This window comes from Acinonyx jubatus, chromosome D2 (genome assembly GCF_027475565.1).
Source record: "Acinonyx jubatus isolate Ajub_Pintada_27869175 chromosome D2, VMU_Ajub_asm_v1.0, whole genome shotgun sequence".
NCBI lineage: Eukaryota > Metazoa > Chordata > Mammalia > Carnivora > Felidae > Acinonyx > Acinonyx jubatus.
The window spans coordinates 72,160,501-72,186,524 of NC_069393.1; the positions used below are offsets into that span (position 1 = coordinate 72,160,501).

Consider the following 26,024-nt stretch of genomic DNA (forward strand, 5'->3'; position numbering starts at 1 on the left):
ACTTCTGTACAACATGCTCAGCACAGAATGTGGCAGAGCTGTGACAGTCTGGTGGGTTCCCTGAACACCAGAGGTCAGGCTGGTTCGCTCACGGTTAGAGGGCACGAATGACTCACACGGCTGGGGACCAACAGCTCACCCATCTGTCTCAACCGGAAGCAGCAACAACGCTATTGAAGATCGAGGGCCGGATTTTGTATTTTCACCATCCATCACTTTAAAACACCGCCGACATAGCTGACGATCCTACCACATGGAGAAGCATCTGCTCACGTCACAGGCCTTCTCCCTCCTTCTCCGCCTCTCTTCCTTTCCCTTCTCTTCCCTCAACACACAAACACACCTGAGCATAAAGTAACCCAAGTAACATCTGGCTCAATTCTGAAGTGACTGAGTTAGAGCTAGAGTACTATTACTCAATTTCTACTTATTAAGCACATTTCGGTAAGTTAGAATTCTGAGAAGTTAATAAAACAACTTCCAGGTTCTAGAATGAAAACGGAAACATGGGGAAAAGAGACAATACTGACTCTCTGAAGGGTCATTCTGAATCAATCCAACGTACTTTTTTTTTAATTCATTTTTTTTTAATGTTTATTTTTGAATGAGAGAGAGACAGAACATGAGCGGGGGCGGGGCAGAGAGAGGGAGACACAGAATCTGAAACAGGCTCCAGGCTCTGAGCCGTCTACACAGAGCCCGCTGCGGAGCTCGAACCCACGGACCGCGAGATCGTGACTTGAGCCGAAATCAGATGCTTAATTGAGCCACCCAGGTGCCCCAACCCAACCTACTTTTAAGGACAGGCAGTTTGGACAACACAGAAGATGCAAACTGAAATATTCCAGGGGACCCTCAACTACTGGATAACTGTGTTTGATGCTTCCAAAGACCCAACTAAATTCTCAGTCACCTTCTATTCGGGTCTACCACCATCTAACAGAAACGAGGAGATACCATATTTATAAGCTGTCTTTTCTGAAACTGTCTTGTCTGAGCAAAGAGGATTCACAATTTGTACATAATCGTACTGTCTTTTTCACAGAAGGTGTAAGAAGGAGACAGAAATATGGCAAATACCTTGCTTTTTACCTCTTGGCATTAAAATTACAATCCTCCCCCACAGAACTTTACCAAGACCTGTTGTTAAAGTTTAACTACTTCATAAATGTTTAAATTAGAACAGTTTTTAAACTCATCAGCCAGATAAATGAACAAGAATCTGTCAGGTAAAGAGAAGTACTGGTGCAGAAGTAAGTCTTCATGCTCCCTGTCCCAGATGATGACAACGATTATTTTTTTAAAAAGTTCTTAAAGGGGCATATTTGAATAGTACGGCAAATAAATCCTAAATTCTCTCGCTTGGATTTTTACATGTAAACAGTCGATCAGTAGAATGCCTCAACTCTCAGTAACCAGCCCGTAATGTAATGGTAGTTAACAAAACAAAACAAAACAAAACAAAACAGCATTGGAGTCAGCGCCTCCTCAGCGCTGGGACAGAGGCGAAATTCTTCCTCGAAGAAAAGCTGCAGTGTCTGGATGGCTTGTATTCAGCATCGGGTTTGAACTTCGGCTCTAACGTTTACTAGTTCTGTGAGCTCAGACAACGGATTTAGCCTCGGTGGGTCTTAAGTGCATAAAGGGGATACCAGTATCTACCACACCGGTTGTGGTCAAAATTAAATGAAACTACAGGAATAAAGGACTAGCACAATCCAGGCACTTCCATGATCTCTCCTCAGGTGGAAGAGGAAGACTCTTTTCTGGGGCAAAACTGTAAGTGAGGCCCCTCAATCTTCAAAACAGAAAGCCAGCTTGGCCACCTCTCTGATCACCTGGTCTCTAAAGCAACGAGACGATAAATCAGGACGGCATCCTTTGGTCATCTCATCTAAAAGACAACAAAGATCTAGAAATACGCTGAAACAGTAAAGTCCATCATACAAATACAACTGACCAAAGAGATCTAAGGAACAAAAATGAAAAATGATCTTCTGCCTACGTTCAAAGGCTGTTAGGAAAGTAATAACATCCAAATGACTACCTTGCAAAACACTTAGGTTTCTTTTCTCTTTTAAATTTGACTGAAGTCTCCATTAATGAATGTTTTGATTCAAAACTAATTTAAATTTTATACAACCACTCCAGTAAAATAAAAACCTCTGAAAAGTCTGAGGTTATTATGGAAGCAACAGAATGGAACACTGTTGCCCTTTTAACTTTCTTTGCCAAATAGCTCTGATTCAGAATCACCAAGTCAACCCTCAGCTTCATAAGCTATCACTGTACTTCTGCAAGGGGGGTGGGGGGTGGAATTTACATCTTACTAAGGGACTATTAGAGTCTCAGAGACATTTTTTTAACCCTTTTATCTTGAAATTTCAAACTTATGGTAAAGATGCAAAAATAGGACAAAGGGTTTCCATTTTATCCTGAATCCAGACTTCCCAACTGTTAACATTTTGCCACATTTGGTTCTCCCTCTCTCTGCACGTTTTTTTTGAACCATCTGAAAGTAAGTTGCACACATAGTGCCTCCTTTACTTCCTACTACCTAAATGTGTGTATTTCCTAATAAGCACATTTTATTAAAACCACAGCATGATTACCAAAGTCAGAAAATTAACATTGATAAAATACTATTATCTAATCTAAGGACTTTATTCTAGCTGGAATGCAATTTTTGAAATATGTGCCACTAGCCTTTTATTTTTGCAGTCTCTGACCAAAGAATTATTTAGATTAGGGTTCAGCAAACTGCAACCTGTGGATGTTTTTTTTTTTTCCCCAATATATGAAATTTATTGTCAAATTGGTTTCCATACAACACCCAGTGCTCATCCCAAAAGGTGCCCTCCTCAATACCCATCACCCACCCTCCCCTCCCTCCCACCCCCCATCAACCCTCAGTTTGTTCTCAGTTTTTAAGAGTCTCTTATGCTTTGGCTCTCTCCCACTCTAACCTCTTTTTTTTTTTTTTTCCTTCCCCTCCCCCATGGGTTTCTGTTAAGTTTCTCAGGATCCACGTAAGAGTGAAAACATATGGTATCTGTCTTTCTCTGTATGGCTTATTTCACTTAGCATCACACTCTCCAGTTCTGTGGACTGTTTTTAAAGAGGTTTTACTGGAGGGGTGCTGGGTGGCTCAGTTGGTTAAGGGTCTAACTCTTAATCTCGGCTCAGGTCATGATCTCAGGGTTTGAGCTGGAGCCCCATGTTGGGCTCTGTGCTGATAGCATGGAGCCTACTCGGGATTCTGTCTCTCTCTCTCCCTGCCCCCTTCCGGCCTGTACTCTCTCTCTCTCAAAAATAAATAAACTTAAAAGAATGGGTGTGTGTGAATATACTTGCAGAGACATTATAGACTTCTTTACAACATAAAAAAACTGGAAAAGTCTACATGTTCATCAATAAGCAATTGGTTAAATAAATTTTGGCACACAGTGCAGTATCATGCAGAAATAAAAACAGTAACACATGTATATGGAAATAAAAATTGGCTCTCAGTATACTGTTAAGTAGAAAAGAAGGCAGGTTATAAAACACATGATCTCCTTTTATTCTTAAAAAAGAAAAACCACAGGCATAACCTGTGAATACAGTGTGTGTTTGTGTTTATAAAGGTTTTTTTTTTTCCTTAATGTTTACTTATTTTTGAGAGAGAGAGCTAGAGGGAGGGGCAGAGATGTGGAAGCGGGCTCTGCGCTGACAGCAGTGAGCCCCATGTGGGGCTCAAACTCACGAAGTGGGAGATCATGACCTGAGCCAAAACTGGCCATTCAACCGGCTGAGCCACCCAGGCGCCTCGATAAAGTTCTCCTAAAAAGTTAACAGCAGTCTCCCTAGGTGGTGGGATTATGGTTGATTTTTGCAGTTTTCTTTATAGCTTTCTGAATGTCTTCTTATAGGGGCAAAAATATATAGCTCCTACCAATTTCCAAACATGCCACTTTTATCTTATGGAAACTGCTGACTTTATTGTTAAATATGCATTTCCTCAAATTTCACAAGTGAGTGTATCACACAGAAATTAAAATTCTACTTCATGACACCTACACTTCCTTATGCTCCACAGTTTCCCACTTAGGCTTATGTGACATTCTCAGTGTTGATCAGTTTATACTATATATGAATGAAAGATCATTCACACATCATTCATTTAGAAAATGAGCCATCTGTCCATATGCTACGAGTCACTTGATAACCTTTAGAGAAATATAATGAATTACCCAGAAGTAGTCTTATTTACAATGATTAATAAAACATTCTTATCTCTTCTAGTATAGAGCATACTGTTTATATATAAGCAACTTTCAAATATAACCACCTATTTGTCTAGTATGATTCAATATCAGTGTAAATTAACATGCTTACAAATGAGAAACACAGCTGTCCCAAAGCCACTTTGAACCAGTCATGCTCAGTATTTATGCGGAGAAATACACAGCACCTTATGGAAATATTAAAAAGACTGACTTCATAGGACACAGGAGTTAAGTGTGGTCATTGCTGTCCTTTCCCCTGGGCCCGTGTAAGATAAAAACTTCAACCTAGTTTTACTTCCAGCCTATACATTTTTAAAGTATCTTCAATTAGTAAATGACAGAACTTCACATTTATAGTAAAATACAAAAGTGAGTGCTAGAGATCTCAGTTTAGTCCCCTACACTACTACTCCTTAAATGTTCTAAAACTATATTATTAATTACAGACCATCTAGGCTTTTTTCTATGCTATGACATTCACACTCTTTAGTCCTAAGAAGTTCTTTTTTCTTAAAATATTTTTATTAAAAAACGTTTTTAATTTTTTTTACATTTATTTTTGATAGAGACAGAGCACAGTGGGGGAGGGGCAGAGAGGGGGAGACACAGAATCCAAAGCAGGCTCCAGGCTCTGAGCTGTCAGCACAGAGCCCGACGCAGGGCTCAAACTCACAAACTGTGAGATCATGACCTGAGCCGAAGTCAGATGCTTAACCGACTGAGCCACCCAGACACCCCTAAAAAACTTTTTTTTTAACATTTATTTATTTTTGAGAGAGAGAGAGAGAGAGAGAGAGAACACGAGTGGGGAAGGGGCAGAGAGAGAGGGAGACAGAATCCGAAGCAGGCTCTAGGCTCTGAGCTGTCGGCAGAGCCTGACACGGGGCTCAAACCCACAAACTGCAAGATCATGACCTGAGTTGAAGTTGGATACTTAAACCTACTGAGCCACCCAGGTGCCCCTGATGTTTGTTTATTTTTGAGAGACAGAAAGAGACAGAACACAAGCAGTGGAGGGCAAGAGAGAGGGAGAGAGAATCCCAAGCAGGCTCTGTGCCGTCAGCCAGAGCCCGATATGGGGCTCAAACTCACACACCTCGAGATCAAGACCCGAGCTGAAACCAAGAATCAGAAGCTTAACCGACTGAGCCACCCCGTCGCCCTCAACTGGCTGATATTCTTAAAAAATCACTACTGGGCCCTTAAGTCTTAAACAAACAGACGCTACGCCATGACTGAAGAAGCTATTCCCTCATCCCTCATGAGCTATGTCCTTATCTTATTACATGAAGGATTTAAAAGGATATATAAAATATCAGCACTAAAATTATAGCAGCAAAGCAGGTGGCATTTAGGTCAAATTCAATAACAGTTGCTATTATAGTTATTATGTGCCAAGTGTTTTACGGGTATTTTACCCTTATACTGTTACTATTACCTCTTTTAGAGATGAATGAACTTGTTCCACAGGCACAGAACTAGAGTGAAAAGAACTCCGATCTGTACCCACCACAGGCAGGGATGATGCAGTAATTAAGAGTAGCAGTTCTGGGGTCACAGTGCCTGGGTCTGCACACTATCTTTACCACCTGCAAACTGGGGGATCTCAGTAAGCTACTTTCTCTGTGTTTCCTCATATATGAAATGGAGATGATGGTGCCTATTCTCATGGAGTGGCTATGAGAATTAAATGGTTCTGCATATAGGGTCTTAAAATGACTGACACAAGAAATGGCTCAGCTCTTGTTACTGCTCTTAACTACCACCAGACTGAACATGTGTGGGCAGGGAAATGTATACTATGCAGGATCTCTGGTAACACCTAACACTTTCCTAATTGTTTATTTCTTTGTTCTGCATCCCGTATCTGGGTATATGACTCAGGAAATGAGCTAGTTGGCTAAGTGGGTTTCTATGGGGAGGTGCTACTGTGCCTTGAACAGGATGCTTTAGTTCATGACAAGGTATGGACTGAATCAATCAGTTTTATTTGGATCACAGTAGACTGGAGGGTCCCTAGGAATAGACTTCAAAAACAATGTTTCAGTTTCATTATTTTCTTAACTTGTTCTCAAAAGCTATTCTAAAAAATATTTAGATTCATACTATTTTTTGTGTGAAATGATTCTGGTTCTCTTTATCCTATTTGAAAAAGAGATCCAGGGGCGCCTGGGTGGTTTAGTTCATTAAGTGTCCAACTCTCGATTTCAGCTCAGGTCAAGATCTTATAGTTGTGAGATCAAGCCCTGCGTCGGGCTCTGTGCTGGCCATGAAGCCTGCTTAAGATTCTCTCTCTCCCTCTCTCTTTGCCCCTCCCCTGCTCACACTCACTCTCTCAAAAAAAAAAAAAAAAAAAAAAAAAAAACAAAGAAAAGAAAGAGAAAGAAAAAGAAAAAGAGAGACCTCTAAAAACAATTCCAAATAAAGTGTTCAACTTACTAGATGTTAAAACCTTAAGTGACAGCACTGAAAATATAAAAAGAACAAACAGTAGATCAAAGTGGCACATGACAAAAATTCCATCTCTAGACTGACCTCTGATAAACTCTGGACTTCAATGAGATCTTCTCTCTCCTCCTCCTCAAGGCTCCAGTCTTTATGGCTTCCTCCCTCCCTCTCCAAAAACCCCTTACTTCCGGTGGTATCCAAGCCACATTGATTCTCTTTTCCATTTTTATTGCCACTATTCTGGTCAGACTTTCATCACCCGTCCTCTCTACTATTTCTCATCTTTCTTTGTCAGATCATCCTGGACTTACCCATTTGCTGCCAGATTTAGTAAAGCAATTATTTACTGTATACTACATGCCAGGTACTAAACTAGACATCTCACTACAGAGAATTTCCTTTACCCCTCCTACAACCGTGTGAAGCACTCTCAGTCCCTTTTATAGAGGAAAGAAGTACTTGTGGATGAGATGGGTTTCGGGACTTTGACTAAGATCATGCTGCCAATAAGTGACCCAACCAAGACTCAAATTCAGAGCCAAGACTGCCTTAACGCAAGATTCTGATGAGACCACTTTCGTTCAAAAAGCTTCCGTAACTCCTACTGTCTTACACAGTAAGAACCAAACTTCTTAGTCTGGTATTTAAAGCACTTCTGTAATACGGTCCAACCCTTTCACTGTCTTGTATAGTCTACCTACACTACCATATTCTTTGGTCAACCTGGGCAACATGTATTCTTTGTCTGGGTTTACCCCATGTCCTCCACCTTGAAATGCCCTCCCTACCATCTTGAAATACTACATGTACCTGGGAGGCTTGGCTCAAATGTCACCTCCAATTCTTTCTTGGTTTTCCTAGACGAACGCTATCTCCCCTCCAGTGGAACCTCCTAGTATTTTGCTCTGAAACGCGCTTAGAGCATTCAAATGCTAATAGTAATACTCAATGCTCACCAAACTGTTGTCTCATTTCCTCACTGCTTATCTTCCTTGAAGGAAAAGACCATACTCTCACTGCTTACACCTCATATTCAGCTTCTTTTTCATATTCACACAGTGCCTTGCATTCATTTGGAGAGTTGATATTTCTATATTTCAACCCAAGTTCCTACTCTTTTCACACCATTTCACAATCATATTAAACACTAAGAAAATATGAGACAGGGAACCGCATCCCTCATTTTTAACCGAGATGAACTTTAAGAGTGGAAATGCCACATAGGATTTACTACTAAAGCTTAAAAGGCCGGTAGTTTACTTAAGAAGCCAAATTATAGAACATTACATATGGTTAAAATTCCACGGAGTCCCTACTGTATTCATAAATGCTATCAAACTGAACTAAACCAGAGTTTTCATAAAAACTGGCATTTTCAAAAAAGCTTTATTTGCTTTAATCTTTTTCTTCCTTTTGATAAGATTAAGATTGTAAATGGCAAATGGTTAAATAGGAACACCAAATTGCTATCTGCAAGGCATCTGGCCTTAAGCAAACACACCAAAATGCCAACTCTGAAGCTTCTAGCCTAATGTGTTTACAAATTTGTCTGTCTCAGATATTCTTACTTGAAATCACTTCTTTACGGAACTCATTTTTTACTTTTTCTATATATATTCAACAAATTGTGGATAGATCTGGATAGCTATCATTCAGCAAGACTTCTGAAGCTCTCCAAAACCAAAAGGGAAGGCAAGTAAAATTTTAGATCACACAGTCATTTTATCTATGCTACACTGAACTGTACACATAGAGTAAGAGGTTCTTTTAATGTTTTAAATAATACCGTTATACCATTATGTACCATATTTGTAAACTAAAACCCTCACTGTAAAAACCAGGCTTTTCCCAGAAGGAATGGTGAGCAGGAAACTCAACACAATGACTTTGTGACTAAGTCATGCTGAAACCTAGAATCTAGAAGAGAAAGGGTTGAGGGTAAGTGGAGGCTCTCATGGCTAGTCAGTCATCTTCACTATTCGCAGAAACATTTACTGAATACCCCACTGAATGCCAATGCTGTAAGCAAAAACAATCATGCTGTCTGCTGTAAAGAAAGATCCTGGCAGAGATAACACCAATCAAATTATCATACAATATAAGTATCGGTTCCCAACTATGAGAAATATTCCCAAGGACTTTCAGGCTCATTAGGCTAGTTTCTTTCCTGAGGAATGACGACTGACTGATAGATCAGTCAGGGTCTGATAAGGAAACAGAAAACACCTAAGTATTCGAAACAGAGGGACTTCACAACAGGGCAATGGCTACTCAGTGACAGAACCAAAAGCCAAACAGGAGACAGTCAAGGGACTCCGATACTAGCAAAAGTCACAAGTCACTACCAACCTTTGGCTGGAAGGACAGAGGGAGGAAGTGGTATTAGTAGATGCCAGCAGCTAGGACCCCCCACATAAGCAGGAAACATAACGGTGCTGTCCTAGAAGGAGCACGGAGCCCTGGAGGAGAGACAGCAGCTTGCCAAACATGTCTGTTGTCCAAGGCACACGGGAAGAGGAAGAATACCGTGGCTTCCCCAGTCTACTCCCATCTCCCATCAGAGCTTCCCATTGGTCAAACGCAGCTGAGAGTCAATGGACACTAAGGCCTTCGAAATACTGCCAGCAGCGGTCAGCCCTGTCACGACGCGGTGTAGGGAAAGGCCCCAATAAGCTAAGGGCTGCCACAGAGATCTGAAGAATGGGGACAGGCACACGTGTACACGTGGAAAAGGTGTTGGCGGAAGCGCGCACATGTTCAAAGGCTGTGCGGTAGACGGAGAATGGCAAGTGTGAAGGAGTGAAAGGTGGGCAGCACGGCTAGAGCTGGGTGGAGAGGAGAAGGGAAGACTGGAGATAGAGGCCAGACCAGAGAGTATTTTGGGGGGCACATCAAGGAGGCAACTGAAGGATCAGATTTGTATTTCAGAATGGTCACTCACCCTACCCTCGCCCTCCTAGGACACTGAACAACTGGAACATACCAGGGATTCTACTACGTGCAGTACACACAGCATAAAAAGAATATAGCATCTTTGTGTCCCTGCGAAGTCTACCGGCAAGTGTGGTGTGCAGAACGGTCAAAGACCTTTTAAGTATCTTTCTTTTAGCATTTATATCACCTGATCATCATCAGGGACACAGATTTATCTTCACTGCCCCACAGACCTAGTTCCTTACTCAGTATATCTGTCAATCATCCTACTGCTTACTGTTTGTATTTACATGCTTCTATTAATTGTTTACCCACCTTTGTATTTTCAGCTGAAGAACACTTTTTCCCATTCATTTATCTATGGCTCTGCCATATTAATTTTGCTTCTTTCGCCCCACATTATCTAGCTCTCATAGATTTCTTATATTATAGAAACCAGAAATGTGCAAATAATTAATTCTATGAGAATTTCATGGTTTTTAAATAAGTGTCCTGATTTCGTGACACCCAGTCTTATGAAAGGCTGAATTTGTTTTGGCGGCACAAAGACATACGTATTTCTTTAAGGATCCTAGATCTCATATATTTTAGGCATAGTTTGGAATTCTTTCTTATGTAATTGTCCTAAGAGCTTTTTCTTCACTTTGTTCCTCTTAGCTTGGAGCATCTTAGAAAAGTCTAGTGCCATACGCAAATCTCAGTATTACATCGTACGTCCTTCTTCTTGGTCTGTGCTGTCCAATGTGGTAGACACTAGCTATCCGTGGCTACTGGGCACTTGAAGTGTGGTTAGGCTGAATTGTGATGTGCTGTAATTATAAAATATGCGCCAGATTTCAAATACTTTTAAATTAAAACAAAAAAACCCTCATTTTTTTTTTATGTTGATCATATGTTGAAATAATATTTTGGGGACATAGGATAAAATAAAACATTACTAAAATTAAGTTCACGTTTGTTTATTTATTTAGAGAGAAAGCATGCATGCAAATGGGGGAGGGGCAGAGAGAGATGGGGGGGGGGGGAGAGAGAGAGAGAGAGAGAGAGAGAGAGAGAGAGAGAGAGAGAATATCCCAAGTAGGCTCTGCACTGTCAGCGTAGGGCCCAATGCAGGGCTTGAATTCACAAACCATGAAATCATGACCTGAGTTGAAGTTGGACACTTAACCAACTGAGCCACCCAGGTGCCCTTATATTTACTTTTTAAAATGTGGCTATAAGAAAATTTAAAATCACCTAAATGGTGTATATTTCTATTGGATAGCGTGGTTTCAGATCATTGGTGAACATGACCAAAGTTCTGGACTCAACCATTCAGGGTATTACACCTGGTCATCCCTACTCATAAGGCAGCTCTGTGACAACATATTCTCCTACTAATAAAATTATATGGGAACCTTCTGTATGGCTCGTCATCAAAAAAATTCTGAAGGGTCCCCTGGGTGGCTCAGTTGGTTGGTTACACATCTGACTCTTGGTTTTGGCTCAGGTCAGGATCTCACAGTTCCTGTGTTCAAGCCCTGCATCGGGCTCTGCACTGGCAGCATGGAGCCTGCTTGGGATTCTCTCTCTCCTCCTCTTCTTCCTCCTCCTCCTTCTTCTTCTCTCTCTCTCTCCGCCCCTCCCTCACTTGTGCTGTCTCTCTCAAAATAAATAAATAAATAAATAAATAAATAAATAAATAAATAATTTCTGAAAGTTGAAATGCATTTACTGTTTCCATTTCTTCTATATGCTTGTTTAGCATTGTAATATTAGACTCTAATCTAATCCCTATCTCTAGGGAATGAGTTCCTTATATATTATCACACTTTCTTCCGACTGATTACCTGCCTTCCACCATGTGTTTCCTGTATTCAGTTGCCCTAACCTTTACTCTGGAAGTATAAGGAGACTCACTGGGCTCTAAAAGAGATTGCCTCTGAGTCAGGTTCAGTTCTTAGGCAGCAACTAAGCATGGCTGATCTTATTAGTAAAGTCCTTTCATTCAAATCCCATCTCCCTACAGTTTCAGAGCTCTCCTTCTCTGTTCTAAACTGATTCCACTACCGCCACTCCCAAACTGTCTTCTAGTTATTAGACTACCACTCGGTTCAGTTCTTGTTAGGGGCAGTGGGATTTAACGCAACAAGTATAGATCCTACAGGCAAAAAGCTTTGGCTCTTTGTGTATGAGAAAAGTATTTCATATACTCATGTTACATATTTGGTTCCTATGCCTCCTTTCTTACACTGACAGTTTTTTGAAAGCAGGAATCATTTCCTCAAATGTCTCTTTAATTATAAGGGTGTGTTTAAAAAGAAAATTGAGGGGACCTAATATGACCGATCTTTCAAAATCAGATCCTTTAAAAAAATGAGGTTTTGATTGGGAAGTAGCAGTGGAGAGGAGGAAAGGTACCACCCAAGTCAAACAGAGAGATAAAGCCTAGAATCTAGGAGGCGAAATCCTCTTTCATAACCTGGGGTGTGGCTGACCCGGTCTAAGGCCTTCCTCACAGCAGCCACCGAATACAAGCTGCCCGTTGACACCACATTGCTCCGAAGGGAACATACTCACTGTGATTAAGAGTTCCAAATGATCATTTACGGATTCTCCCCAACTGTTAGCTGAATGCTCTTTAGGGACTTCTTACTTCTTATTTTTCAGGCAGATCTAAAATATCATGACATCTCCTAATGCCTTCAACCACAGTTCCCTGTTACCTGCATATTGCGCCATAGAAGACACGAAGTGCTTCTATTTATGCTGAACACGTGACCATTCCAATATCTCTCTTCTGTCTATCCTATTGTACCTTCAGGGACCCAGAAGGTTCTTTTCTAATTCCCTGCCCCTATCAAAACAGGAAGAGACCCATATTCTTTTTAATTATGCACTTCTATCCCAATATAAGAAAAACTCCCTTAAAAAAAAAGTCCTCAGACAGAGGTGAATATTTTTTTATGGTAAGACTATGGACTGGGCACATAAAATACATTCATAACCCTTTACCCTGGACTTCTACTTCTAAAAGGCTAAAAAACAATGATTGGCCATACTTCCCTGCTGCTGGGGACAACACGTGACTCAGTTCTAGCAATGAGATTTAAGTGGAAGTCCTTGGGAGGAGCTTCCAGGAAAGCATTTAAAAAGGACAAAATGTGGCTGATACGTACCTTCGGCAGGCTTTAGGCCTCACCCTTTTCCTTGAAGGGTGGATCCCTAGGGGTGCACTAGACATCTTACAGTCATGAGGACAAAAATCCCACACTGAGCCTGATGGGGGAGGAAGCCAGGTAAGAGCTGGGCTCTGTTCTTACAGCCTGGCACACGAGGCAAGTCTTGTTCTTGCTTAAGCCACTATTCGTTTGCTTTCGCTAATACTTGCAGCTAATACGTTAAAACTGTTCATCTGTACCTCCCCACACTTGTGCAAACACTACAAATCTAAAGAATTCGTGTAGCATTATTATTAATGATCTGCCACTATCAGCAACATGATAAGGTACATATAATGCTTTAAAGACTCACAGACACATTTAAAATATGGAAAGAATTAGTTTTTCTTTCTTTCTACATTTTCACTCAAACTACTGGATCACTTCACTGAACCCATTTCAACATTTAAAAAACGAATTTAGGGGTACGTGGGTGGCTCAGTTGGTTAAGCATCTGACTTCGGCTCAGGTCATGACCTCACGGTTCGTTGAGTTCAAGCTCCGCGTCAGGCTCTGTGCTGACGGCTCGGAGCCTGGAGCCTGCTTGGGATTTTGTGTCTCCCTCTCTCTCCGTCCTTCCCTTGCTCTCGTTGTCTCTGTCTCTCAAAAATAATGAATAAATGTTAAAAATAAATTTTTTTTAACTAATTTAAACCTGAAAACTGTATTTATACAAAAATAGCTTCCAAACTCATCAAATACTTTCACATACTTATTTTTTACTGATATTCTTTTCTCTATCCCAATTTGCAATATATTGCCAATTATCTAATCCTATTTCTGCAATGTCTTATGAAGAACACAATAAATTCTCCTCCCCAGAGTTATTAAATTCAGACATATGTAATTTAATGCCTGGAGACACTTAACTGCTGCTGACACTTTCAACACCAGATGTAATTAGTAACCTGGAATTCTTTCTCCAAAACTACCTATGACATATATAAAGACCTAAAATTATAACTCAAGATTAAAGTCTCACTAACCTTTGCTGTAAAATATTAAAGATGTCTAATCTCATATCTTTGCAAATATAATAAAGGAAACTGAAAATGCCAACAGCAATGGCAAATTATGACCATTTCATACCTGTATAAAACAATAATGCTTTTCCATGTATTCATGTAATTCAGAACTGGTTATTTTATTCCTCTGAGGAGTTGCTTCACATCGTTTGAGATGTAACTTAGAAGAAAGCGAGGGTATGAACAACCATCAAAGAAATGGGAGACTTTCTTCAAAACCACTATTTTGACCATGTAATTCCCAGGCTCAGAATCTTCAATAGCTCCCTACCACTTTCATAAATTCACACTCTGTGGCCCATCCTCCTCTTCCCGATTTACTCCTTCCTATTTTCCCACCCTGACCAAAATCACTCTAGTTATTCCAAAAGGATTTCATACTACTCAATTTTTATGTAAGGACATTCACAACAGTTATTACAGAAAGAAATGAGAAACAATTTAAGGTCAAAAGAACGTCCAAAGAATATCACATTACCACTAAAAGTCGCATTCTTCAAGAGCATGAAAATATTCTTATAGATCTATTTAAAAAATTGAGAACTGTGACTATTTTTTAAAATGCTACAAAGAATAACATTATTCTAGGAAAACCAAAACCCATTACTACTATTATAAAAGTTAGGTAGCACAGTTCAAAAGTATTTCTTCACCATAATGAAGACGTAGTAGAGAAATAGTTTTCTCAAATACTGGCTACAAACAATAATCACAGGATTGTCTATATTGCCACCAAGAGTTAAAGTTAATAGAAACAACTAAATATATAAGCACACCTTTAAAGAACAGAACTATAATTTATTCCTGCAAAAAACTATTGATGTGCTAAATGGATCTTGGCTTTCAAAACACTAAAAGTAATTCCAGAGAGGTTTGGGGTTTCAAGCAGCACTCTTGGAATTTTATTATTACCAAGCCCATAATATTTCAATATATGCTTAGTAAATTAAATAAACTGCTTAAAATAAGTAAATAAATAAAGGCTGTGGTTCCCTTAGGGAAGAGACTCGCCCGCCCCAACAACCCTGCCCCGAGTACAGCCGTACCATTCTGGAATTCTGTTTCCATTGTGTAACTTCAGGGACTTAATAAAGAAATTCTGTAGACAACATTTTGATAAATGCTCTAAATCTTTAATAGACTAGATTTATGCAAATTGCAAGCAGCACATAATAATTGCTATTAAAACTGCTATTCAGAATATCAGAAAATACCAACTCATTTCAGAAACAAATTAACCAATAACTAGTGACAATTTTTATTCATTTAAGAACCCAAAGAATCTAACACGTCCAATTAAAACGTGTTGAGAGTAAAGTACTATTTTTGTTTATCTTTAATTCTAACATTTAAAATATTTTAAAAGCCTTTTCAGTCTTGCAATTTAGGTTACTTTTTTTTTTAATAAAAAAACAAACCAGAACTCTAAGTCCTTCATACACCAGAAGTATATCAAACCCACTCTCTTCTATCTCCTCAGCTACCACCTGGTTAAAGTAAACATCACTTCCCTAAACACCTCCGAACGGATCTCTCTTTAGGTGCACTCTTATCCTCCTCCAATCCTTGGTCTACACAAGGAGAACATTTTGTACAAAATGTACACAAGATCACGTCACTTGTCATCTGAAAACTCCCACCACAAATAATGAAATTCAAACTCCTTACAAGATGACGCATGACTCTTTACCTCACGTACCACGCTCCAGAGACACTGGCTTCTGTCCTCACACACACCAAGCGTGTTCCACCTGCCTTCACACACTGGCTGTTCCCTTTGCTGGAAATGCCTTCCACTCCCTCAACCCCCAAACTCCACGTGGCTTGCTCCTCTTCATGATTCGGGCCCCATCTCCAGTGTCGGGTTGTCAGATTTAGCATATAAAAACTGGGGGAATACTTTTAACAACAACAGAAATTATTCACTGTTTATCTGAAATTCTATCTGAATGGATGAACATCCTGTGTCAGTGTCATCTTTTTAGAGGTTTCCCCTAAAGAATCTCCTTTGTCACAACCCCATTTTCTTCATAGTATCTGTCCATCTCTGGAAATTACCTTGTTCATGTCTTCGGTCTACCCATTCATTCATTTCTACCTCCATCCTAAACACGTAGTTCACCTCTCCCCTCTTCTAACCATCCTGCCAAACCTCTATTCCATATTAGCACCACAAAACAGGGTCTTTTCTTAATTTGAACTGTTTCCTCAGCACACAGTGCCTAGTAGAAAGTAAGCATTCATAGAGCATCTATTGAATGAAAGAATGCTCTAAATTCACTGCTAAGAGGCTTAGAATTATTCTAATTCCATCCCTGTGAAACAATTTGAAAGTTCTAGAAGTAAAATCAGCCTAGGTTTCTTATGCGAGCAAGTGATCTGAGTACTACAGTTTTATGTGATTCATTTTATCACCGATGTGTATTGCAACAAGACAAATACGAGCTGTTCATACTTATTTGCACATAACCAAAAATAACTCTAGGGACAGAGAAACATTATTAACAGCATACTTAGAAAACACAAACTTTATGAAGATGTAAAACTATGCAAATTCACTTTACCGTCTTAATCGAACTCCTCTGTTTTTCTTCCCAAACACCACTGCTCAACTCAAGCGTACAGTGGATATTTGCCTCTCTGTCATAGGATCCAAAAATGAGTAACCTGCAGGATAAAAATAAAACAAGGAGACTATTACACCAGTTCTAGGAGATAAAATTTTCTTTCTGATTATGCCAAGAAGTAGCAAGTTACTCCATTACTACTTATAATTTTGGTAACAGAAAAAAAAAACTAAGTCAAACACTTAGCACACCCTCTAGTGGAAAAGGGAAGTAAAGCTAAAACTAGGTGAAATTCAGGACAAGCTTTTCTCAGCAGCTAGATCAAATAGAAAAATTGCATATATTCACGAGGTGAACAAACTGACCAGACATCTATACATAGTAGCAGAAGCTACAGACCTTCAAATCTGACCGTTGAATTTAAAAAACAAGTTAGAGAGTGACTCATATAGTACGATACCACCTCTGTAAAAATGACACACACATAAAATAGTACAACATAGTTGCTTATGAACATACCCACACACTTCTCCGTCTACTAACATGACTTTAGGCAAATTATTTACCTTCTCAAAACCCGTTGCTTTCTCTGAAAAATTCAGGGCAAAAATAATACCACTTAGAGCTGTCGTGAGAACAAAAGAAGACAACGCGTGCCAAAGCATTCAGTACAGCACCTAGCAAACAGTAAGTGTTCAATGAAGTGTTTGCTATTTCTATTATCTTGAAAATAATTGTCAAGGAATAAGTGAATCGCCTAATTTTACTGTTTAATATTCATATCTAAAAAGGAAATCTCAGGTCCAATCTTGAGATGACATAAAGCAGTTTTACCACTAAAGGAAAAAAATATTACCCAGATGTCTAGCTTCCATATTACCTATCTTCTAAAGCAGAACATAAGTCTGCCAATGTGTTTCAGGAGTAAGCTTCAGAAAAGCTTTAGAATTAATCAACATTTGACTGCTACTCTGTTACTTTATGTCTACACAAAGATCATGGGGGTAGAAGTGAGATAATCATTTTTAAAAGTAGATAAAACACATTAGATGGGCACTCAGTTGGTTGAGTGTCTGACTCCTGATTTCGGCTCAGGTCACGATCTCACAGTCGTGAGATCGAGCCCTGCATTGGGCTCTGAGCTGGCAGTGCGGAGCCTGCTTGGGATTCATTCTCTCTCCCTCCCTCTCTATCTATCTGTCTCCCCCACTCCCCACCTCCACCCCTGCCCTGCTTATGCGTGCATGTGCATGCACGTGCTCTCTCTTAAAATAAACTTTAAAAAGGGGCACCTGGGTGGCTCAGTGAGTTAAGCGTCCGACTTCAGCTCAGGTCATGATCTCACAGCTCGTGAGTTCGAGCCCCGTGTTGGGCTCTGGGCTGACAACTCAGAGCCTGGAGCCTGATTCGGATTCTGTGTGTGTGTGTGTGTGTGTGTGTGTGTGTGTGTGTGTGTGTGTGTCTCAAAAATAAGATTAAAATATTTTTTTTCAATTAACTTACAAAACCCCCACATTAGAGTAATAGGAGAAAACTGTGTCCTAAGGCTGGAGACTTTGAGCAAATCATGTCCATACCTCACAAACCGGCTTCATAAACTAAAAAGTCCGAATACACTCATGGGAAAAGAAATCTCTACACTCAAATAGTTTTTAATCTTAAAAGGATATTTAATGGTGCTTAACAACCTACTGCCAAAAACATCACGAAGATTCATAATTATAAAATACTGAGTTTATAAAAAGCAGCTCTGCTGCCACCATCTGTTCAAAAGAGTCAACTACCTACGGGCCTTTCTGGTCACGCAGAGAAGGCTTATGCACCAGCTAATGCTCCCAAATTCCCAAAAGATACTAATCTTCAGGATTCGGGAATGATAAAGCAATTCTCAGAATCCATCCCTGAAAGCATAGAACTTTTTTCCTATTTTTATGTTTTTCATAACACCTTTTTAACATTTAAAAAAAATAACACAAAACGTATTAATTCAAAATGAGTTACGGACTTAAATGTAAGAGAAGAAAACATAAAAACAAATCTTTGTGACCTTGATTTGGACAATGGTTTCTTAAGATGGGACAGCAAAAGCACAAGTACCAAAAAAAAAAAAAAAAAAAAAGATAAATGGGACTTCAATGAAATTAAAATTTTTGTACTTCAAAGGACATGACCAAGTAAGTGAGAAGACAGTTCACAGAATGGGAGAAAATATCTGCAAACTGTGTATCTCATATGGGTCTAGTATAACCCAATTTAAAATTGGACATTTCTCCAAACAAGATATGCAAAGAGCCAATAAGCACATGAAAATAGGCTCGACCGCATTAGCCACCAGGGAAATGCAAATCATAGCCACGGAGAAAAGCCACTTCGCACTCATAGATGGCTAATAAAAAAAGGAGACAACAAATACTGGTGAGGATGTAGAGAAATGAATCTTTATACTTTGCTGGAGGGAATGTAAAATGGTGCAGCCACTTTGAAAAACAGTTCGTCAGCTCCTTAAAAAGTTAACATATGACCCAATAATTCCATTCCTGGGAAATGAAATCAGACATTCACATAAAAACTTAACATGTATGTTCACAGCAGCATCATTCATAATAATCAAACCATGAAAACAACCCTTCAGGCCCATCAACTAAGGAGAGGTAAATAAAACGTGGCATATACACACAATGAAATATTATTTGGCAATAAGAGGAAATTAAGTAATGATACATGCTCCGATATGCATGAACCTTGAAAAGATGCTACGTGAACGAAGCCAGTCACAAAAGACCGTATACTGTATGATTCCACATTTATATGGAATGTTTGGAGTAGGCAAATGAAGAGACAAAGTAAATTAGTGGTTACTTGGGGCTGGGGGAGGAGGACTAGTGGGGAACGGGGACTGGCTCCTACTGTGTCCGGGGTTTCTGTAGGAGGGACAAAAATATTCTAAAATTGGATCATGGATCATGATGACGGTTGCACAACCCTGTGAATGTACTAGAACACAACAAATCGTACACCCTGCATGGATGGATCGTATGGTATGTGAATTGTGTCTTAATAAAACTGATTAAAGAAAAAAAGAATAACGCGTGATCATAACGATAGTAAATCAGTAGGGTTACACTAAAAGTTTTACACATTTGTTTCAAAAAGATGTAATAAATACTTGGTTTACCATTACTATGAGTCAATATGTTGTGACAAGATTACGTATTTCAATAAAATGTAAGCATGATTTTTACCTGATATTCAAGAACAGAAAATATTAAAAGGGTACCTTGAAACAAAATATATTCCAAATGAAAATCGTTCCAAATACTGAAATACCACAGATATTTAACATTTAATAGTTTTTCTTAACAATGACATTTGAAGGTACACAAAGCATTAACTGCCCTGACAATGTTTTTTTTTTAAGGTATTCATTCATTCATTCATTCATTCATTCATTCATTCATTCACTTATTTTGAGGGAGAGAGAAGGAAAGAGAAAGCAGGAGGCAGGCTCCAGCCATGCTGTCAGTGCAGAGCCTGCTGTGAGGCTCGAACTCACAAACTGCCAGATCACACCCCGGGCTGAGATCGAGAACTGGATGCTTAACTGACTGAGCCACTCAGGCACCCCAAATTGCCCTGATAACCTTGATCTTTGATTTGTGACAAATATTCCAGGCACAGAAAACTTTCATTTTGCATTGCTGTCAACTGGTCCAACTGTTAAAAGTACTTCCATAAACACTTTCAGGTTGGATGTTAGGGTACATTTTGCTTCAGATAACTTTCTCTTTTTAATAATGGAAATATTTTGATTGCCCAGAATCTGGTTTTGCCATTGAAATGGATACAGCTTTTATTAATCCTGATTTTAGATCAATTTCTGATTCTGTGTCAGAGCATCCTACATTCACGTCTTATTCCATTAAAGCACTTTACAAAGAACTGTGGCCTATGGTCAATATTCAAATATTGGAAAAAGCCGGCAAACATAAGTACTCTAACAAAGTAACTTTAGTTTCTCCCAGAAAAGTTAACAGAACACATGTCATACTGTCAATTTAAGGACTTATTTTGTTTAGAAAACTTGTTATTTCTTGAAACAAAAAAGATATTATTTCTTACAGTTTGTATATAGTATGTACACAAATTTATTAATATTTGTTTGCAAGAACACTCCCAGTTACAAGACAAGGCAAAAGCTACACGCAAGACTGCCTGCTTAGACCACGATGTTTCCTCTCTAAAGCTCCGTATCTGGTCGCCAGGACACAGTTCCTACGTCAGTGTTGCCTGTGCCTGCTTGTGATGTGTAATCTGGATTCCTTCAATCTGTAATGACTCTATGTTGAATGTTAAGCTTAACGTTTTCCCCCATTTTCCTGATTTCTTGACTGGTATCTCTTGAGATTTGGAAAAACTTGTAAATTTCTGGAGCAATGCCAGGAAGGATTTCTTAGAAATCCTGGAAATTTTCCTAGAAATTACTGGAAACACAAGTACCAGCCAAGTTAGGTGAATGTAGAAAGCATTTGCTTTCGTTTAAGCAGAACATTTAAAAAACACTAAAACAATTTTCATTCTACATCCCTATGCATATACAATTCAATCTTGAGTTAAACAAAGGCTTTCCATTCAAATTATATAATCACCAGAAATAAGTAGTAACAATCACTGGCTAATACATATTTTGAGTCAAATGAACACTCAATAGATGCTGAATAAGGAATAAACGGTACAAAAACTTTTTACTATACTACTTGGAAAGGGGGAAGGAAGAGTCCATATTGCTGAACAAAATGGCAAAGGAAACTGCCTTTAGACCCCTCTGTCCCCTGAAAGAACTATTATTAGCTCTATGAAAGCTCTTTCCAAGTTCAAAATGTTTATTTTTTTTTAAAGGCAAAGGTATACTGCAACCTCATGTTAAATATAAACACAAACACCACCTATCGAAAAAGAGAATTTACAGCACTCAAGACCAAAAGAAAAGTAATTCTAATGCGCCCTTCTATAAGAACCTCATTTTTACAGCAAAAGTGAAAAACAAACAAAAATTTTTTTTAATTTTTTTTTTTTACCGTTTATTCAGTTTTGAGAGAGAGAGAGAGAGAGACAGAGCGTGAGCGGGGGAGGGGCAGAGAGCGAGGGAGACACAGGATCTGCAGCAGGCTCCAGGTTCTGAGCTGTCAGCACAGAGCCTGATGTGGGGCTCGAACTCATAAACCATGAGATAATGAGCTGAGCTGAAGTCAGACGCTTAACTGACTGAGGCACCCAGGCACCCCCCCCCCTTTTTTTTAAATGATTAAGCTTAATTTGAAAAGAGTCTTGCACTGATAGGGAGTCAAATATCAACTCACGGGTTGTGAAAAGAATCAAACTTAGCTGACCTCCTCCTATATGTGCTTACCTGCCTTTACTACCTCCTCACTTCCCCACAAAACCATCCTACTTAGAACTCAACTCTCCTGTCTGTGACAAAGACTTCCAAATCTAATGTCCAGTCCTTGTTCTTCTCCTGTTTTGCTTCTACAACCCCAAGTTTACAGGACACTTTTCTACAGGGAAATCTAACCATGCCCTACTGTAAAAGTCGCATTCATCACCCTCTGAAACAAACACATCGATTACTCCCACTTGTCCTGAAAGGCGGAAGCTATGTCTCGTTGTCTATAACCTCTGATGTCCAAAAAATAATCAATACTTGATGACCAAGTCAAAGTCAATGATACCATAATCCTTAACAGCCCTTTGCCTCCCCCGCCTGAATCCACATATTCAGCCACTCAAGAAACCCTGTCCTAGTTATTCTATTTGTGCTTTTCTTTCTGTCCCTACAGATACAGGTCTTTCAAGTGTGTACCTCGTCACCTTTAACCTAGAACACTACTTAGTCTCTGGGGCTTCAACCTCCCTCTTTCTCTCTGCAATCTGCCTTATAAGCAGCAATCTTCTTAACACAGCACTTCTTAATGTCACTTTCAGACACCTTCCACAACTGCCCTCTGATTAAAGGGGAACTGCCTTGGACTCACTTGGCTAGCGAATCTGGCTCTGATTTTTCACGTAAACATCTGTATTTCACTCAGACAGGTCCTGAAAATACAAATTCTCACTTTTGTCGTATTGGCTCTTTTTCTAACTGCCTACATGATCATATTAGCTGCTACTCAAATCCACCACCGGTCTGTCTGCCCATCTTGGAAGACACACCTCTTATCCACGAAGTTTTCCATAGCACTTTCAGCTCCAAAATACTTTCTCCTTGCACTAAATTTCTATAGTACTTATTCGCTAAGCCTCCTTTCAAGTAAGACAGCCTTGTGCAGTTGGCTTGTTTATGTATTTGTCTGCTAGCCCCACCTACATTTCAAGTTTCAAGAGTTCGGGCACTGGACTTCCCACTTTTCTGTATTCACCGCAGTGTGGACACAAAGTGAAGGCAGCAGCGACAGAAGAACTGGGAGCAGTGGTGGCAGCTAACGATTACTGCCGGGCAGGGCTAAAAGCTTCTACATTTATTATTTCACTCCGTTTTCACAATTACTCTATGAAACAGGCACTATTATTACCCTAATTTACAGATTAAAAAACTGAGGCACAGAGAAGTTGGGTAATTTACCCGAGATCACACAGCGAGTGAAAGTCTGGGCCACATAAATGTGAGATTAATGAATTCAAGAAATTTTGACAGAAAAAGGGGGAAAATATTTTTCTATAAATAAAAAAATATTAGAAGCAGTGACTGACAGTTATGGCATAATGGTACAAAGAGAGGGAAAATTCAAAGACAGGATCTTCTTTTGAATTCTGTTTTCTGACCACAGTTCATTTTACAGTTCACTTCAGTTTTGCTGACGGTATCATATATAAGTAAAGAGCATACCCAACATCACATTTAAAACATTCTGGAGTTTGGCCTTTGAAACCAGAGTTTCGGTTTTAGGTCAGCTAGTTCCTATTTAATTTTCTTAAATTCCTTTATAATTCAGACATCAGAGGAAATAAAATAGCTATGTTTGCTGTATGAAACAGCAGCAAATATATACAGTTACAAAAGAAACAGTACTATTTTCTGACACAATAACCTTAGGGAAGAGGAGGTGGGGGAAGAAAAGAAACACAGGACAGATAAATTCCAAATCTGGAATCTTCTGGAAAGTCTGCTTCTAGTTAAAAGCAACCTAATTATAGGGAGGATTATTTAACTCTACCCTAGAGAAATGTACAGAAACTAAGATTTTTTTTCTTTTCTCCCTAGAGGAACGTTAGCAGCTAATAAATACAGGGATAGTCTCAAGATCTCTATAGGCATCGGATTCATTTGGTGGGGTTATGTCAAACTCACAGACCTTTATAGTTACAGACGTATACAGCTTTAAAGACCTCTAGGAATCATATTCAGCAACAGTTCCAAGAAATTCTTTCCATTTTTCAACAGCCACTTACACAAATTTAAATTCTCATACTTGCGCTAATTTCTTCTGATCTCTCCTCCCATGAAGGAAAAGATTTCAGCCTTCGTCTAAATGATACTTCATTATTAGTACACAATTCTGTCCCACCATCTTCTTGAAAAGGTAACATTTAAAAAATAATGACTTGCCCTCAAATCCAAACTTTGTATACTTCTAACATAACATGAAGAATTTCAGAACCAGTTTTCCTTGGTAAGATTTTTTTTTTTAAGTTATAAAGAAAATAGAAAGAATGAGGGATTTTGGAGTCAGACAAACTTAGATTCCAATTCTAGCCAGGATGTGATGGGCAAGTAACCTATAGATCTTAATCATCTAGAAAGTAGATAGAATAATAGTAATCCTGTAAAGATATCCGAGAGTTGGAAATAATGAATGCAAAGTGCCTACTATATATATTACAGATAATAAATGCTATTAATAATATAAGTATTTGCAGAGTCATGTTCCAAAAAGTATCTTCAAATTTAGCTACACATTTTCCCTTTTTAAAAGAGATAAAATGTCAAACAAGTAAATGCAGATAATATAACAACACCCATTTATCAACTACTCAGGAAATAAAGTTAATACTTAGCCTTATTTGTTTCAGAAAGATTTTTTTTTAAGAGAGAATCTTTATTTTGAGAGAGAGAAAGAGAGAGCATGAGCGGGGCAGAGAGAGAGAGAGAGAGAGAGAGAGAGACAGAGAATCCAAAGCAGGCTCCAGACTCTGAGCTGTCAGCACAGAGCCTGACACGAGGCTCGAATCCACAAACCATGAGATCATGACCTGAGCCAAAGTAGGAAGCTTAACTAAGCCACCCAGCCACCCTAGAAAGATTTTAAAAAACCAAAAACCAAAAAACAGTTTTAACACTTGGCGTACCTGGGTGGGGATCTCACTGCTCATGAGTTCGAGCCCCACATCAGGCTCTGTGCTGACAGCTGGCAGTTCAGACCCTGGAGACTACTTCAGATTTTGTCTCTGTCTCTCTGCCCCTTCCCCACTCACATGCTCTTTCTCTCTCAAATATAAATAAATATTAAAAAATTAAAACAAACAAAAACCAGTTAACACTAGAGTAAAAAATAACCAAGTGAACAGAATCAAACAATACTAACCTAAATGAAAAGATTGACAATCAATGCAAGCTAGAAATACTATGTGGTTGTAACTTCTCAAACAGACTGAATTTCAAATTCCATAATGTTAACAGCCTTCTCTACAGAAGAACTAAACATTTTACTATACAACATGGACATCAAAATGTCACCTTGAAGCTGCCTCCCCTAATACAAGCATATCTCCTTTCATAATAATGCTTCACTTTATTGTGCTTTCTATAGATACTGTGTTTTTTGACAATTGAAGGTCTATGTCAAGTCTAATTTCTAAAAATATGTGATTCATAAAACAGGAAAAATAGAAAGAAGGGGCAGAGGAGCAAAGAAAGCCAAAAAACAAAAAACCAAAAGAAACAAACCAAACCAACAGATGAGAGAAAAACTAAAGGACAAAATGACAGACCGAAATACAACTTATTACATTAAGCATAAATGAACTAAATACTCCAAAGAAAAGGCAGAGATGATCAGACTACACATAAAAGAACCGTTTGTAATATATATTTAAATATAAAGACACAAAAAGACTTAAAGTAAAAGATTATAGAAAAAAACATAGAAACCATGCAAACAATAAACATAAGAAAACTGTAGCGGCTTTATCAATCTCAAACAAAGTAAGTATCAAGACAAGAAATACTGTGAGACAAAAAGGGGCCCTTCACAATGGTAAAAGGGTCAATATATCAAGAAGACATATGCATCTAATAATGAAACTACAAAAAAGAGAGAAATTCATAGTCATGGTTGAAAATTTAAATACACTTTTCACTCAGTAACTGAGAGAACTAGACCGAAAAAATCAGGAAAGATACAGAAGATCTGAATGACTGTACATACAGGCAGCCCTTACTTTGAGTTACTGCATGTGAGAACAGTGTCCCCACTTTCCACTGTTCTGACATGCAAGGTTTTGGTTAACACAGTTCCATGCTGAGTAAGGACTGTCTGTATACGTTTTTGTATGGTTTTGAATTTTGGAAGCATGTGAATGCCATAT

General features: G+C 38.9%; 1 protein-coding gene across 1 annotated transcript in view; it reads right to left on the reverse strand.

Annotated features, from left to right (window-relative positions):
* Positions 1–26,024, reverse strand: part of PDZD8 (PDZ domain containing 8) — a 70,362-nt gene that overhangs the window by 14,839 nt on the left and 29,499 nt on the right. Inside the window, exon 3 of the mRNA XM_027063214.2 lies at positions 16,440–16,542. Coding sequence (XP_026919015.1) covers positions 16,440–16,542 — 103 coding nt within the window. The remainder of the gene's footprint in view (positions 1–16,439; positions 16,543–26,024) is intronic.